The sequence below is a fragment of the Platalea leucorodia genome (assembly GCF_965183815.1).
Source record: "Platalea leucorodia genome assembly, chromosome: 7".
NCBI lineage: Eukaryota > Metazoa > Chordata > Aves > Pelecaniformes > Threskiornithidae > Platalea > Platalea leucorodia.
Genome location: NC_138829.1, coordinates 71,392,687 through 71,409,064, shown reverse-complemented (window position 1 = coordinate 71,409,064; position 16,378 = coordinate 71,392,687). Strand labels below are relative to the sequence as shown.

The following is a 16,378-nucleotide window of genomic DNA, read 5'->3' as shown; positions in this document are numbered from 1 at the left end:
TGTTGATGGACCCCGTTGCCAGTCCCTGGCTCTGCCTGCTGTGTTCAGCCCCTGCAGGTCTGTCCCCCAGGACTGAGGTGCTGCCTGCCCTGGGGTCCTCCGTAGCTCCTCGCTCCCCGTCCCTTGGGGACCAGCTGGCCCTTGCAGCTCCCTGACAGAAGCCATGCAGATATGTTGCAGGAACATGCCTCTACTCCTAAAATTCCGTGGACTCTGAAAGAAGACACTTCTCAGCCCATCTAGCCCAGGTATGAAATAGCCCTGAATATCTCCAATATTAAACCCCTTTCCTTTTTCTTCACAAAACTTCTTGTTTTTAGGGCTAGGCTCCGATGTTCTGCCCCATCTCTCCTTAAAGCTATTTTCTTTCTGTTCCTAACCTATCACATATGGCAGAAGTGACTAGGAGCTCTCATTCTACTAGGTGTGCGCATTTTCTGCTGTCTTTGCGTGGCCACGTGGATAGCAAATTTTCATTCGGTTTGATGTCCCAGCTGACTATGGTGAAATAATTGCATTGCTTATACCTGGCATGTAGTCGCATCTCTTCCCCAAAAGAATTTCTAGGCTTTAAAACCCAGTTGTTGGCAGAAGTAGTCACAAATACATAGCTCGTCATTGCGAATACGATTTAATAAGAGGATGGGACCAGCTGTGGTGGTCAAGCACGGGGCTTGGCCAGACAAACAAACTGCCCAGCAGCCTGCTTAGAGGCCACCAGCCCCTTTTAACGCCTCCCTTCTCTCATTGTCCGCTCCTTGCTCTTCTCTCATCAGCCATGATACCTCAGTTTTTCCATCATCGTCTCCTCCCAAAAAAATGACCCACCCTGATCACTTCCCCACATTTATTCCAGTTTTGCTACATTCGCACCTGATTTTGCTATTCCTGATACCCAGGTAAACTAGATCCGTGGTGTTTCTGGTATGGTTCCTAGGCGCTGCTGGCCTTGTGGGGGTCTGCTCCCCAAAGGGTGCCCAGCGCTTCCCCTTCAACCATCTGTGAAGTCTGCCCACCTCTAGCACCTCTGGTGCCCTCCTAACCACTGATGAAATCTGGCTATCCGTCACGGTGCTGCTAATTCGACAGTTCCTCACTGTTACTTGTTATGTCCAGGGGTTTTTTGTGGTCTGGTCAGTGAGTTTGACGTCAGGCTAGGGACTAGTCATCCTCCCAAACATCTGTTCTAAGACGAACATTGTGTTGCAGGTGTGTCTGAACCACTCAGTTTCTGCACGGCTAAGATTCATGCCCTTCATTTTGTGTATCTAACAGGGAAATGGGCGATTTATATTTACTTGTCTCTGAGCACTTCATTATCAAAGGGGTGAAATATGCATCTCCTAAGGCAATTTTTCCTAAGTGTGGCACATGGGAAGAGCTTCCCCACAAGCATTTTTGAGACAAAAGCTCTCCTTTTCTCTGCTGCTCCTACGGGCTTCAGCTGGTGGTCAGTGATGTGGTGTGGCATTGGTTCTGCTAATGAATAAATATTTGTGAGTGGTGATCCATCGCCGTAGATGACACTTTCTATTTAAATCCACAGCTGGGACTTGCAAATTTTATTGTTTTGTCTTTTAAAAATAGATGGGTTTTCTGTATCAGCATAGGGTCATATGAAGATGTCACACAGAATTGATTGCATCAAGCTGTGTCTGATTGCTGAACCCTATCTGGGGAATGCACATATGTAGCATTCATTTATTTGATCTTAAAACAGCACTGCTCATTAGTAATGTTAAACCTGGCTTCTGCAAACTCAGACTACATTGCCAATTGGACACGTTCCTGGTTTCCAACACATTAGCCCAGGTTTATTCTTAGCAAACATCCACGAGGACCTGGATCTCCTCTTTGCCCCATCATTCCCTCTTGAAGATCTCCCAGAAGAACTAAATAACGCGAGGGATGCTTCTCAATCTGAAAAATGCAGCTCCTTAGGGAGTGACACAAAGAACACCAAGTCTTTAAAGCAGAGGGTGGCATGTGGGAAAGCAGTGCACGTGAGGCTCTGACTATAATTAGTGGATTTAAGGGTAAAATCGGACAGTACAGCTACACCCTGACAGAGGAGAAAGCAAGCAGTGGCTCGCTGTATCTTGTAGCAACGACCCAAGCACTTGGTTGCTCATGATTGCTATCTTCTTTTTGTATTTAGTTTAAATGGTCAGCAGCCAAACGGAGACTGAAATTCAAGAATGTCCAAGTTTATTTTGCTTAGTTTATGACACCTCTTTACCAGTTTGATTTCTAAAGGAAACAAGAACTTTTTCTAGGAGTCTCTTGAGAGCATCCTTCACTTCCACGTTCCTCAGGCTGTAGATCAGGGGGTTCAGCATGGGAATCACCAGGGTGTAGGCAATGGACACCACTTTGTCCTGGTCCAGGGAGTAGCTGGAACTGGGACGGAGGTACATGAAGATCAGAGTCCCGTAAAAAACTGAGACTGATGTCAAATGTGAGGCACAGGTGGAGAAAGATTTGTGCCTGCCCTCTGAGGAGTGGGTCCTCAGGATGGTGGTAAGGATATAACCATAAGAGACAACAATGAATACTAAAGTGCTGAGTGCAATAAAAGTACCAACGCTAAAAAGCACGTGTTCGTTGACAGTCGTACTGGAGCAGGACAGTCTCAGGAGCGGAGGAATGTCACAGAAGAAGTGATTGATGACATTAGGGCCACAGAAGTGTAAACTGAACACTGAGCTGACAAGAACTATTTCATTCACAGTAGCTACTATGTAGGATCCCACGGCCAGCTGGACGCAAACCTTTTGAGACATGGTGGCCACGTAGAGCAGAGGGTTACAGATGGCCACGTACCGGTCATAGGCCATCACAGCAAGCAGATAACACTCGGTGATGATGCAGACTCCACAAAAGTACATCTGGGCTGCACACCCTGGCAGAGAGATGGCTTTCCTTTCTTCAAAGAAGCTCGCTAGCATTTTGGGAGCAACCGCTGAGGAATTACCTATATCCACCAGAGAGAGGTGGCAGAGGAAGTAGTACATGGGGGTGTGGAGTCGAAAGTCAAGCCTGATTAATGCAATCATGCCCAGATTCCCCACCAATGAGGTGACACAGATCAGAAGGAACAGCACAAAGAGAATGACCTGCAGCTCCCAAATATCTGTGATTCCCAAGAGAATGAACTCATCGACAGTGGTCTTGTTTCTTCCGACCATTCCCTTAATGAACCTGAATCTTCAAGAGAGAGAAAAATCAAAGATGACAAATAAGTTACAACTCTGGATAGAAGAATAAGTCATAATGATGCTGGGAACGTCGGGCAGGAAAGCAGTAGAAGAAAATTGGGTGCTGCTTTGTTTTACTGGAAACCTAGCTGTTTGTTAGCATGCAAGAACTGGGTGCTTAACTCGATTCGCTGGAGAAGCTTGTTGTTATCCACTTAGCACTTCTGTAATGGCAGTCTCAAAGAGGGATTACTTTTGTTCCGTGGCTGAGATTGTTCCAGGAAAGAGGAGAAACTTGTTATTCATTCTGATCTTTTTTAATATTTCCTGCTCAGTTCTATTGTTAAATTTTCTCAAATGCTTATCCGTGTCCATGGTGCCTAGGAGGAATAAGGGGATGATTCTGGTTATCTGGTCTGTTGTTCTTAAATAGTGGAGTAATAAATTGCTCTCAGCTTCTAAGGATGACATTTAAGTTGGACAGTGAAGTTCCGAGGAGAAATCCTCAATAGGAAGATACCCGCAAATCAAAAAAAAAAAAAAAAAAACCCAGGTAGAAAAGCAGTTTGTTAAAAAGCAGATAAGTTCATTAAAATGTATTTGCTGATTCCAAACATAACAATTCAAAGAAGAAAACAGGGGCAGTGTAGTCATGGACCTTGCCCTGCATCCCTGAACTAGCTCATGCTAACGGCAGGAGGAAAGTCTGTGTGTCTGTCCTGACAAAATCACACTTGTTTTGGCCAACGTTAAGAAAGGAGTTGCAAACAAATTGAAAGAAACACAGGAGCCGACACTGAAGACCGAATCCATCTTGCCTGACGTTACCCCCTTCCTCGGTGGACAGCTACGTTTGAGGCAGCCATTCAAGGCTTCGTTTGCAGTCACAGAAAAGAAGCAGGTAATGTAAGGCAAAATTCCTGTAAGCTACTTAAAATGTCTGCTTACTTTGGGGTGAAATGATTTGCCTCTTAGAGGTGCTGGTTTCTCATCACTGCTTATAAAGAGCACACAATGGTTAGATAAACTGTAGAAGTCTGCCTCTGTAGGGGATAACATCGAGTCAGACAAATGGGACCATCAGTCTTTACAGGCATGTTAAATAACAGCACGTCTGTGGGTGACACAAAGGAAAGAACACTACAACCTCATAATTACCTTTTTTTACTTCTCTTAAAACGTTGACTTCAAGAACAATGCCTCTCTCGTTTTCAGGTTGTGGTCTGGTTTGGACATTTCCGTTTAGGGCTCTGTAGAAAATGAGAACTGTTAATTGCAGGTGTATTAAGTGAATGCTTGAGCTTGCGAGGTGGAGCTTCTTACCGAAACAACTGAATGATCGAAATATCTTTTAAGCTGTTGCTATTTCCATTGTATTGAGAGTAATTAACTTTCAGACAGTTACAGTAGTCCAGCCGATTAGCAGCAACTTGCAGAGCCCAACAGCTTGATTGCTAATGATTTTCTGTGCTATAGGGAACTCTAGACAAGACACGTGGACTGTTTGCAGTGACCAACACCACGGTCTGTATGACAAGCTGCTGCTGTTAAATGATTCTTCGTTTCTGTAACCCCACATTTCAGTGCTCATTAAGCCCATGTTAGAACTCCTGTGGATTTTGGTGGTTTGAGATTAAGACTTAAACACATGTTTAAGACTTAACCAACCCTGCATCTGCTGTAACCACAGATTTGTCATCCAGCTCAGGTCAAAACAATTCTCCTCTCTATGACCTCATTTTTTTTTTTGTAGACTTTATTTTCAGCATTCCTTATATGAAAATTCATTAATTATTCTTTTTACTGTTGTGTATATAAGTTTAGACTGCAATTATGTGCTTTCCGTGTGCAAGATTTAAAGTACAGAGTAAGGATAGAGAATAAAACAGTGACACAATTAACAGACACTCAGATTTTATAATATTTCAGGCTATGGGTATGTTTCCTACCTTGGAAATCAACATTAAAAATGATGCTTTCTTTTCCTCAGGAACAAATGCTGCTGGAAAGCTGGACATGCAACGGCACTTAGAGAAGCTCTGGCTACAGGATCAAGTAAGTTGTTGGCATGTTCTGCTCCTCCCTGGCTGGCAGTGGCGACGGGTGAGCCGGTACGTGCAGTCAGCGGGGGAACGGCAAGGTCTTCACAACCAGCTTCCCTTAAGTGCTGTACGTGGTCTAGAGGGACCCCACTGAGTGACGCAATGGTTGCAGGCTGCTGAGGTCTTCGGTTCATGAACACAGAGCTCATTAGGACAAAAAAAAAAAAGAAAAAACCCCTCCAGAACATAAGCAGAGGATTTGTATTCTTCTCTAGGTAATGTTATCATTTATTTTGATAATAAATTGGAGCTTTCTTTTTGTGTTTTTTATAGATGACATTTTCTCTCTGGCCACAGATCCTCTAAGTCATGGGGTCATACGGAGCAAGAGGCAGCAGAGGATTGCTGGCCTCATGAAACCATCAGCCTTTACAAGAGAACTAGAAGAAGCTGACTCGAAGGGAGGGTAATCGTGATTTCAAGTTCTTCCTGGCCCTCATGAAACAATACCAACACGTGCAGGCTGAATTCCAGTCCGCATTCTCCTTATTCGACCTAAGGATAGTTTACAACGCTGGCAGTCTTCCTTATTGGACCCTTAAGATGTATTTTTACTGATTTGCAGTCTGTAGTCATCTGAGAGTTGATTAATACTGGACACACGACCGGTCCCTGAAAGCAGAACTGGATCAGAAGAGAGATACGCAGTCCTCTCCTGAACTCAGATAAGCCGTGTCCACAGCAGCCTGTATACAGGTGTTTGGGCTCTGGGCATTTTCTAGGATTTGAGTGATTATTTCTCTACACGGACCACAGGAGTCGCCTAGAAGTTAGGCTTAGACAAGTAACTTTTAATCGTTTAAGTTGAGTGATGAACCCCATCCTAAGCATATCAAATGAAATAGCAGAGAAATGAATAACAATCCAAACACAGTAATTTTCCCATTTTCTTCTGGAGGGGCTTTCCCACATCACTCCTTGCCCAGACCAGAGCATCCATTACCTCCCTGTCATGTGTCATGGCTTAGCCCCTGCCCAGAGCTCCAGAAGGTCCATATGCATCCATCGGAGGTTACTGGAAGCCTCTCTGGAGCTTTCCCATCTCTTCACAGACAGTTTGTTGAAATGGGAGAAATAAAAACCAGTTCTGCTGCGGTGTTTTGCTTCCCTCCCACGTGATTGCCTCGGTCAATACCTAGGGTCTTGCCTCGGGGGTGTCATCTGTGAACTCGTACCCCGGAGCTTCAAGCTGTGTTCTGCCTAAGCGCTGAGGGACAGGGTATGGGGATAGGACGGGTAGGATCCATTTTGTATAATTTCAGCAGCATAAAATGGAGCTACGCAAGCCTAACCTAGCCATCTGGGCTTATTTTATAGTCAGCGCAGGGAGGGAGACACCTGCAGAAAGCAATACGTGCCATTTTCCTTAGAAACTTATTTTACGATGGGATGAGTTGTTCTTTGGAACTGAAGATGATGCACTCAGACCAACCTTTAGACAGCCAAATGCAGGTGAGATTCATTGCAACCAGAGCGCCTGGAAACACCGCTGGGAACTGAAGTCCTCCTTTCTGAACCCCCAGGCTCTACTGTAACCACCTATATCCTATCCTATCCCGACTGAGTCAGCTTAGATTATTATTTTTTCAGGAACAGAGACATTTCTGGTGTGTCTGTGCCTTTGTCCACATGGAGAATTCTGTAAACATCAATGCTAACTGACCTGTGTTAGCAGTTATTTTATTAGATGTCATTTTGTAATCCTTCTATTTCCTGTGACCGTAAAGGTGAGCAAGATATATCTGCCCTGCCTAGAATTTTTACTGGCATCAGCAGAAACGTGTCTTAACTTTTGCGAAGTTAAATTACGCACTCTTTCTGGAAAGGTAAAACTAATACCCAGAATTAATTTTCTAGGGGACTGAGTTTAATTCAAATTCAATTAATAGTTTTAGCCCCCACAAAAAATGTGGGGAAAACTACTCGGAAAATCTAAAAACATTTGTGTTTGAACAGTAAAAAAAAATCATGGTTTTCTTTTCATCAATTGCTTAACAATTAATCAGCCTCAGGAAAATAAACCCGCAAAATACTTTGTAAGAAATCCCAGAATGAGATGCAACATTTAATTTTATTTTAAACTCAACTATTTGTGTTTTTTCCAAACTACTTAGTCTTTTTGTCTAAAAAAAAAATAAAAATAAAATCTGCTTATGTTCCAGCATTTCAATCCACTTTTTCCAGTGTTCAGTTTCACTGCTGACTCGGAAAGGTCATTATCAACCTGGCCTGAACTCCTTACTCTACGGTTCACACAGGTAAATGTGCAGCAGCTATTTGAGTCAATGAATGTTTTTCCTCAAGTGATATATTGTACAAGATTTCTTCTATACCTGCACTATGGTCTAGCTCTTAAATAAAACCCCATCTGAGGTCCTATTTCATATACGTATGAATGGAACATACAGGAAGGAATTCCACATATAAAGTGTTTGAATGTCCTCCTAAGCTTTCCTTTCAACAGGCATCATCTAAACCACTGGTTTCCCCCTCTTATATTGGGTGAGATGCTTACATTTCCACTACCTCTATCTTGTGGAGGTTATAATGCGTTTCTGCATTGCTTACCTGCTGGGATTGACTGATCCCCTGACAAATTTTACGTGTACAAAGCCAAACACAAGGTAATGAAATGAAAAAACCGCACCACACTGAGTTCATTCTCTTGGGTTTCACCAGCCGTGCAGAGGTGGAGATACCTTTGTTTGGGCTCTTCCTACTCATCTATGCCACCGTTTTGGTGGGGAACGCTGGCCTCATTGTGCTCGTCCAGCTCAATGCCTCCCTTCATACCCCAATGTACTATTTCTGAAGCAATTTATCTTTCTCAGACCTGAGCCGTTCATCTGCAGTTGCTTCCAAGGTGCTGGTGAATCTGTTAGCACAGCAGAAGACCATTTCTTTAATTGGCTATGCAAGCCATGTTTCTTTGCTGCCTTCGCTGATGCCGAGCGCCTCATTTTGGCTGTGATGGCTAACGACTGCTATGTGGCTGTGTCATCCTCTTCTCTACACCATTGCTGTGTCCTGCAGGGTCTGCGCCTCCATGGTACCTGCGGCCTGACCTCGCTGGTGCACACGTCTTTCGCATTCACGTTGTCGTCCTGTGGCTCCAACGTGGTCAACCATTTCTTCCGCGACATTCCCCCGCCGCTGGAGCTCTCCTGCTCCAACGCACACATCAACGAGGTCCTCCTCTTCGGCTTTATACAAACCGGCACCTTCCTGACCATCGCTGTCTCCTACGCCTGCATCCCCAGCACCACCTTCCAGATCCATGTGGCAGATAGCAGGCAAAAAGCCTTCCGTGCCTGAACCTCCCATCTGACGGCTGTTGCGTTATTCTATGGCTCCCTCTTCTTCATGTATTTACAGCCCAGCTCCAGCTACTCGCATTTTATCCCTGCGTTTTATACTGTCGTCTTTCCCCCTGATTTACAGCCTGAGGAACAAACTGGTGAAGGATGCCCTAAGGAGAACAGTAGAGAGAAAAATATTTTCTCAGTGATTTTCTTAGAAGTGAAAAAGATATAGTGTGTTTCTGGTGCAATACACAATAAAAATACAAGCGATGGGATCCATCTGACTAAGTGTAGGTGACTTGTTAGGAATATCCGCGTCTGAACTAGCTTCCCAGGCTCATTTGGTCATCACTGGAAGAAAGTAGTCAACTTAGAAGGTGATTCACCTCATCATAAAACAGAAGCCCAGGTCAGACAGATCCCACCCCAGAAGGATCTCTTTCTCCTGGCTGCCCATAAAGGGAGTCTTTCCCAAATGCAGAAGGAAGTTACATTTTTGCAGCTTACAATTATTGAGACAACTCTCAACCAAGATGTTTTAAAGAAAAGTCCACTTTAGATGACTACTACATGTGGGTGTGATCGCATATATTAAATTTGGAAAACTAAAAGCTTTTGTACAGTGGAAAAGACTTCCCTTATGGGGCAGCCAGCTCTGCCGCGCCCTCTAGAAAGAGAGGAATTTCATCTGCTCATGATATAGTTTATTTTATTTTTAGGACTGGACTTGTTCAAGTTTTACCAGCCATCCTTCCTGCCTCTTCTGCCCCCACCAGACATCTTTCATGCTTGTTCTCATCTTGTGTTCTTACCATGAAGATTTTACTACTTGCGTATGTTTTTCCATAATCTGTTTCTGCCTTTCTACCGCAAGCTCGTCTCCCTTCTCGCAGCATGATTGCTTTTATATTTCTGCTTAATTGTGTTACGAAATGCTTGTTGATGGTTATGGTATTGACAGCGTCGCAGCGTTGCAAAACACGCTGATGTCAAGATACGCTTTTGTAGTGCACTGGTGTCTGGATTCGATATAAAGAAATATTAATTAATATACTGGGTCAGCGCGGGTGCAGCGGGCCTCTGCTTTGGCTCCTGTCACTTCAGCACCGGACCCTTTTTTTGTTGGCTTTCCACTTGCTGGTGCCTGTGGGAGCCCTTCTAGTTGCCCCTGCCCATTCCTTGCCGCTCTAATCTGCAACTAAACTACGGGCTTCCTAACCCCGTCCTTTGCAAGCCCAAGAAATGCTCCTGTGTTCCCCTGTTCCTGCAGAGCGGTGGTGAAGCAGATGGGGAATGGCAGCTGCCCCCCCGCCAGGCTGGCAAGGTGAAGATGAGGCAGGACCAGAGGACTCCCTCAGATCCCTCCCAATCCAATGATTCTGTGATTCCTAATAACTGTGTCTCCTGAAGACCAACTTGACTTGGCCCTGGGTTTCTTCATCTTCTTTCACGTCTCCACTAAAAAATACATAATCGTGGGTTTTTCTAAACAGTGAAAATGGTCATTTCTTAGGCTAGCGGGAGAAAATTTTGTGTGTGCAGCTGTTAGGTACAAATGTCAGCAACAGAAAATTGAAGATCCAATTTAATTCTTCTGTGAAGTTGCAACATATTGTATTTGGTGAAGTTTCCATTAAGAAGATATGCCAAGCGTGCTCCTCTTTACCTCCCTCCCATAGGTTGTAAACATCTCTCTGTAACCCTCCCCCTTTCATCTTCTCCCCAGCTTTCACCTCCCTCTGTGTCAGGAGTCCAAGGTCCATCTCTGAGACGGCCCAGCTGTGGAACCTTGGCTCAGGCTGCTGAGAAAACCAAGTTGTGGAAAGCGCTGTGAGACGGGGTGTAGGAAGCCACGGTACAATCGGAGGCAGAGCTAGACTGGTCCGTCTGGAGCTGCTAGTAGCTCACAGAATCAAAAGGATGAATACCAGCACAGAAATTATTATAATCACAAAGTAAATGAAAATAGGTAAATAATCTTAGAATCGTTTAGGTTGGAAAAGGCCTTTAAGATCATCGAGTCCAACCGTTAACCCAGAGCTGCCAAGGCCACCACTAAACCATGTCCCCAAGCACCACATCTCCCCGGCTTTTAAATCCCCCCAGGGATGGGGACTCAGCCCCTGCCCTGGGCAGCCTGGGCCAGGCCCTGACAGCCCTTTCCGTGAAGAAGTTTTTCCTAATACCCAACCCAACCCTGCCCTGGCGCAGCTTGAGGCCGTTCCCTCTCGTCCCATCGCTTGTTCCTGGGGAGCAGAGACCGACCCCCCCGGCTCCAGCCTCCTTTCAGGCCGTTGCAGAGAGCGATGAGGGCTCCCCTCAGCCTCCTCTTCTCCAGGCTGAGCCCCCCCAGCTCCCCCAGCCGCTCCTCCCCAGCCTTGTGCTCCAGCCCCTGCCCCAGCCTCGCTGCCCTGCTCTGGCCACGCTGCAGCCCCTCCATGGCCGCCTTGGGGTGCGGGGCCCAAAACTGAACACGGCATTCGAGGTGCAGGCTGACCAGCGGGACCATCCCTGCCCTGCTCCTGCTGGCCACATTATTCCTGATACAAGCCAGGATGCCATTGGCCCTCTTGGCCACCTGGGCACACTGCTGGCTCGTACTCAGCCGGCTGCCGACCAGCACCCCCAGGACCATGCAAATGTTCACCCTGGAGCTTGTTAAATCCTGGCTGCCGTTCGTTTGCATGCGCTACTGACGAACATCACCCGGTCCCTGCCATGTGCAGGCCGCCTCCCCCCGGCCGGGCGCCGCAGCCCGGGGCCTGGCTGCGTGCGAGCCGCTGCTGAGGCCCCCCTCGCTTGGGGAACCCAGCCCCGGAGTGGCGGCTGCCCCCGGCCCCCTCTCCCCGACCTCAGCAGGGGCTTCCCGGGCACCAGCGCACCCACAAGCCCCATTCCCCTCAGAGGGGCTGCCCTCGCCACGGCCGCCGCCGCCCCCCCCGGCCTACACTTCCCAGCATGCCGTGCGCCGCCGCGGCGACGTCATCACTCCACGACACGGAGGCCTCATCTCCATGGCAACACGGGTCCGACCCCGCAGGGCCCGGGCACCGCCGCCGCGGTCCGCGGGCAGCCCAGCTCCCCCGCGCAGCCTGCGGCAGCACTGGCAGACGCCGGAAGGTTCCCTGCCGCCACAGCACCCCGCCGCGCCGCAGCGGGTCCCCACGGGCCGCGGACGCGGCCCCGCCGAGAGCGGTAGTGGGAGTCCACAGCTCCGCGTTCCCGCCGCGCTGCCGGGGACTACATCTCCCAGCATGCTCCGGGGCAGCGGCGCACGCGCGACCCCAGCGACGCACCCCCTGATTGGCTCAGCCGGGCGCTCCTCCGCCGGCAGCGCCCCCTGCGGCCCGCGCGGCGGCAGCGTAGCCCGGGGCTCAGGCCCGGGCCCCCGCAGGCTCCGCCGGCCCGGCCCGGCCTCACCGGGGCCCCCGCTCGCCTTCCCTCGGCCCCGCAGCGCCGTGTAAGCGCCGTACCGGGCCCCAGGCCTGGCCTGAGCTACCCCGCTGTTGACTGGAGGGAGGCCGGGCCGGGCCTGGTGGCTGGGCCGGTAACGGGACTGGGGAGGGACAAGGCCCGGTGCCGGGGTGGGACAAGGCCCGGTGCCGGGGTGGCTCCCGCCTGCCTCGCCTGGCTGCCCTGGCCCCTCTCACTCCTGGTCCCGTGGGTGAGGGTGCTGGTTTCTGGCTCCCACGTCCCTGCCGCTCGTGGGGGTGCGCGGGGCGAGCGGCAGGGCCGGACGGCGGGGAGGGGCAGTTGGGTGCGGCACCCAGCCTCCTTCTCTCGCTGAGGATTGTTTCCTTCCTCCCCCGGGGCGCCCTGGCACAGACACCGGAGGCCTAAAGCCTGTACGAGGACTTCAGTGGCTGCCTGGTCCTGACAGCTGGGTGCTTAGCGACTTGCCGTGGCCCCGCTGGCTGGCAGGGCGTGCTCGCTCGCTGTGGTGGCAAGCTGAGGTCACGCTGAGCCGGAGGAGCTCTGGGTCAGAGGCTGGCATAGGCTTGAGAGCAGGGAGATGCCCTGATGTTCCAGGCAGCCTTAGGCAGTCAGATGAGGTGGAAGTGTCACTCAGATTGGCTCTGCTAAGGGAAAGAAGACTCAGATGAGTTATGACACAGTTGTACGGCTTGAGGGAGCAGAGCTAATGTATATGAAGACCAACAAAGCGGAAAGTACTTATGGGAAAATGAGCTTTCTTGCTTTACGATGACAGGATTAGGCAGGTGTGGTAGCTCTGCAAATGGTAATGATACTGGAAGGCACCACTGGCACTTGGCAGCTTTCTGTTGTCCTTCCTCCCTCCCCCAAATTCTGTTAAATCTCTGTGTTTTGGGGGGAAGGGGTTGAAATGGGAGGAGGAGGGGTGCTGGGAGTCCTGACCAGCTTCTCACTGTGCTGGCTGTTGACTGTCATCCTGGTGCTGTAAGCAAGATGGAAACGTTAACAAAATTTCTGAAATCTTCCTAGAAAGAGCTGCGAAGGGCAGCATTCTTCGCAAGACGACTGAACTCTTAAATTAAAGCTCAGTGCTGTAACCTTTCACATATCCGCTGCCTTGCGGTATGACGCAGGGACAATCTGCTAGTTTTCAAAGATGAAAAAAGATGCTTTTTAAAATTGGCTCTTGGCAAATGCATAGTGCCTTTCTTAGTTTGGTTATGGCAGACGTCAGACAAAACACGTTGCCTGAAAAGGAAATGCTGTCTCATTCTCAAGAAGGAAAATGAGTAAAAGTCATGTGCTGGTCAGGAAGCGATGGTGTCCGCTTCCCAATTCCTAGCCCTTAGGGTTTGGGTGCTTTTGCTTTGGTTGCTTTGGTGCTGTTGCTCAATCCTGGTACTCCCACCCAAGAGGAAAGCAGAAACTGACTGAAACAAAAAGAGCTCTGTCTGATTGTGGTTGGGGGTGATATGGGGAAAGGGGTAGAACTGTCTCCTACCGGTTGTTTCTGGAAGAAGGCAATTCTGAAGGACTTCTAGTACAAGAAGAGAAAGTTTCCAGTTGATCTGAAGTAATGATGGTGTCACTTGCTATTCCCGCTCCTCAGTCTCTCCATGCACTAGTGTTTCTTACACTGGACGTGGCTGTAAAAACAGAGATTCTCAGTCCCCTTCCTTCTTCCTTCTCAGTCCCCTCAATTTCCAGCTCTTTTCCTAGTTTGTCACCTTTCTTATCGTCAGCCTCTGTGCGGTTGTGTTACCGCGATGTGACCATGGGCCAGTTTAGGTTGAAGGAGCTGAAGTACTCCTTTCTCCTGTGCTCAGCTCCTTCTGGATCCAGCTGCTTTTCTCGCCTCTAGAGCAGAGCAAGAAGGTAGTGAACGCTTCCCACCTGAGGAGGTTTGGGATGACACAGGGCCTTGCAGGCAGGACTAAGCTAAGGATGCAAAGGAGAAGGGTTTTCAGGAGAAAACACTGGAAGTGTTCTTTCCTTTACTAGGCTGACAACCACGGTTCACCCTGTTCATCCTGAAGTGTTGCCATTTACGGGGAGGGAGGTAGACCCTAGTGACTCCAAAGTATATGGAAAGATGGAGAAAGCAGAGAGTAAACACAGGCTTTTCTAACAAGTGACCTTCTCGGTAAATAGCAAAGGTAGAGAAAGAGTGGAGATCTGTAGGGACTCATGTGCTGCCCGAATGCAACTCGATGGCTCAACAGCAGGGCCAGCAAACGTCACTTGTCTGCTGTTTAGACCAGTCAGAATTGCTGGCAAAGTATGTATGGGCAGTTCTGGCTCACTGGCTATCTTAAATCCAAATTTGTTTTTAACAGGGCAGTGAGACAGCCTTTTCTTGTCTGTGGATCTGAACTGACTGATCCAAGAAGTGCATGAGAAGAGTGGGAGTTAAATAAGCACGAGGTTTGGTGGCAAATCCGTTTCCCCCTTGCTTCCGAAAGTGAGGCACTCGGGATAATGAGCGAGCAAGGGCTGGAGTGCGTACTCCTTGCTGGGCAAGGACCTGGACTCGACACAGCATCTTCTCCAGGGAAGCTCTGCTGTAGGGGCAGGAAAAGATGTAGGAATTGCCTGCGTCAGGCAGTCTTCACTGCTCGTTAAGCCTCACTGTGGCTGGGGATGCAGCCGCTTGTGAATTCCGGTAAAAGGCAGGTAGCTTTTTTGTGTGGTCATGCTGAGCCAGTTCACACAGCTGAACTTTACTGCCAAAGTTTCCTGGATTAAGTAACAATGCTGCAATTCTGGCTTCTTTTTCTTCCCAGTCAGGAATTACGTTTTGCACGGTGTCCTAAGTAACATCCGCATGGTTTAGCATCTGAGCCGCTCCCTCCACCATCCTGTTATTTTAGCTGATGTCAGCCTGTTGCTCAATCTGCACCTCCTGACTGGAGGAATGCTCTGTAAGAGAGCTCAGTACAGCCGCTTCCCTTTTGGGCCGGATTTAACATCTTCACTGCTTACTGTCCTGGCATCTTGGCCAAATCCTAGGTGTTCAGCCTTCGCCCTTTCGGCACGAGTCCCTGTCTGAGGAACGGCTGGCTGCGAGCTGTGTGCTCAGTGCCTCGCTGCCATCGGAGCGTATCGCGGGCCTGCACTGACCGACCCCTATGAGCAAGGCTGCGGTTGCCTCCCGTTTTGTTGTTGTTTTTTTCCTTTCTTGGCTTGCACACACACACACACACGCTGGAAACTTTAATTTCATTTGAGGAGGTGTTTTGGTGGGATCATGACAGGCAGCAGAAATTCAGATGGCTTGTCTAAACGGGAAGTTACAGGGACGAAATTAGGAACAGGATTTCTAGCTCACGCAGTTTGGGAAACAAACGTCTTGGCCACAGCAGGTGTGAGGAAGCACCCTCTGCTTTCAGGGAGGGTGTGTGCAAGCTCTCAAGGATCTGGCTGTGGCATTTGAAGCAGTTTGCGTCTGTCTCTCCCCTTTCTGCTTCCCATTGCTTGGCCAGCAGCCCTCGGCCATCTCGGCATGAAGGCATAACCTGAACGCTTGAGCTGATGGAGCAACCTGCTGCCCTCCCACCCTGCCCCCGATTCTGGAGCTTGTCAGATCCATCCACCGGCCAAGCCAACCCTGGAAACGGGCCAGAAATGGTTCCCTTCTCCTCTTCTGCTAGGTTCATGAGCTGAACTGGCCTGTTGAAACCCTGGTGAACACTAACTAGTGTGGGGTAGGCAGGGAGGCTGGAGACGGGGAAAAGAGGCAAATAACTGGGTGTGCGTGGGCGTGGGTGTGTGAGGAATGCAGTCTCCCCTTTTTGACAGCCTCAAGCTGTGTGAATGTTTCAGCCGCATGCTGTAGCTTTACTCCGAGCCGACTGCTGTCCCGTGGGTCGTGTCCCTTTCACAATGGCTTTTAGAAGCAACCAAGAGCATCAAAACAAAAGGCAAGGAGCCCAGCCTGTGCTAAATAAGGGTGGAGCGGAAATCTTGGTTTTTTTCTTGTGGGACTAGAAAGTTCCTGATTTGACTGGTTTCAGTCTTGGTCGTCACTCTCTATTTAGACAGGTTTTGGGCAGCGCGGCCATGCGTGACTGAGCAGGACTACTCCTAAAGTAGAGCAACTGAGGGGAGGGACTGATTCCTTAGACCAGGCAGAGCATTCCTCCGGCTGTCTGAAACCCGAAATGAAGCTGGCTGCTGTCCTACAAAAGCCTGAGAGCCTTGCAAGCTGCCATCGATTCCTACCACACGAGACTGATAATAACAGTTTTTAGTGGGAGTATCTTTCCAGCACGCTGCCCGAAAACACAGGGCAACATGAGCTGATGGCCACATTTAAGAGGCTAGTGGTCTGCCTGGGTTTAAT

The 16,378-nt window shown here is 48.9% G+C and overlaps 1 protein-coding gene and 1 pseudogene across 2 annotated transcripts; one reads left to right on the top strand and one right to left on the bottom strand.

The window, feature by feature from the left end:
- Window positions 1-2,222: 2,222 nt before the first annotated feature.
- LOC309593152 (olfactory receptor 5AR1-like) lies at window positions 2,223-3,188 on the bottom strand (the record flags this gene model as incomplete). The annotated part of the gene is made up of 1 exon (XM_082317307.1): window positions 2,223-3,188. The coding sequence occupies one exon, from the start codon at window positions 3,186-3,188 to the stop codon at window positions 2,223-2,225; it is 966 nt and encodes a 321-aa protein (XP_082173433.1).
- A 4,743-nt stretch (window positions 3,189-7,931) lies between these two features.
- On the top strand, window positions 7,932-8,807 carry LOC309593151 (olfactory receptor 5AS1-like; annotated as a pseudogene). The gene has a single exon. The product of its transcript is annotated as an olfactory receptor 5AS1-like (transcript).
- Window positions 8,808-16,378: the final 7,571 nt, after the last annotated feature.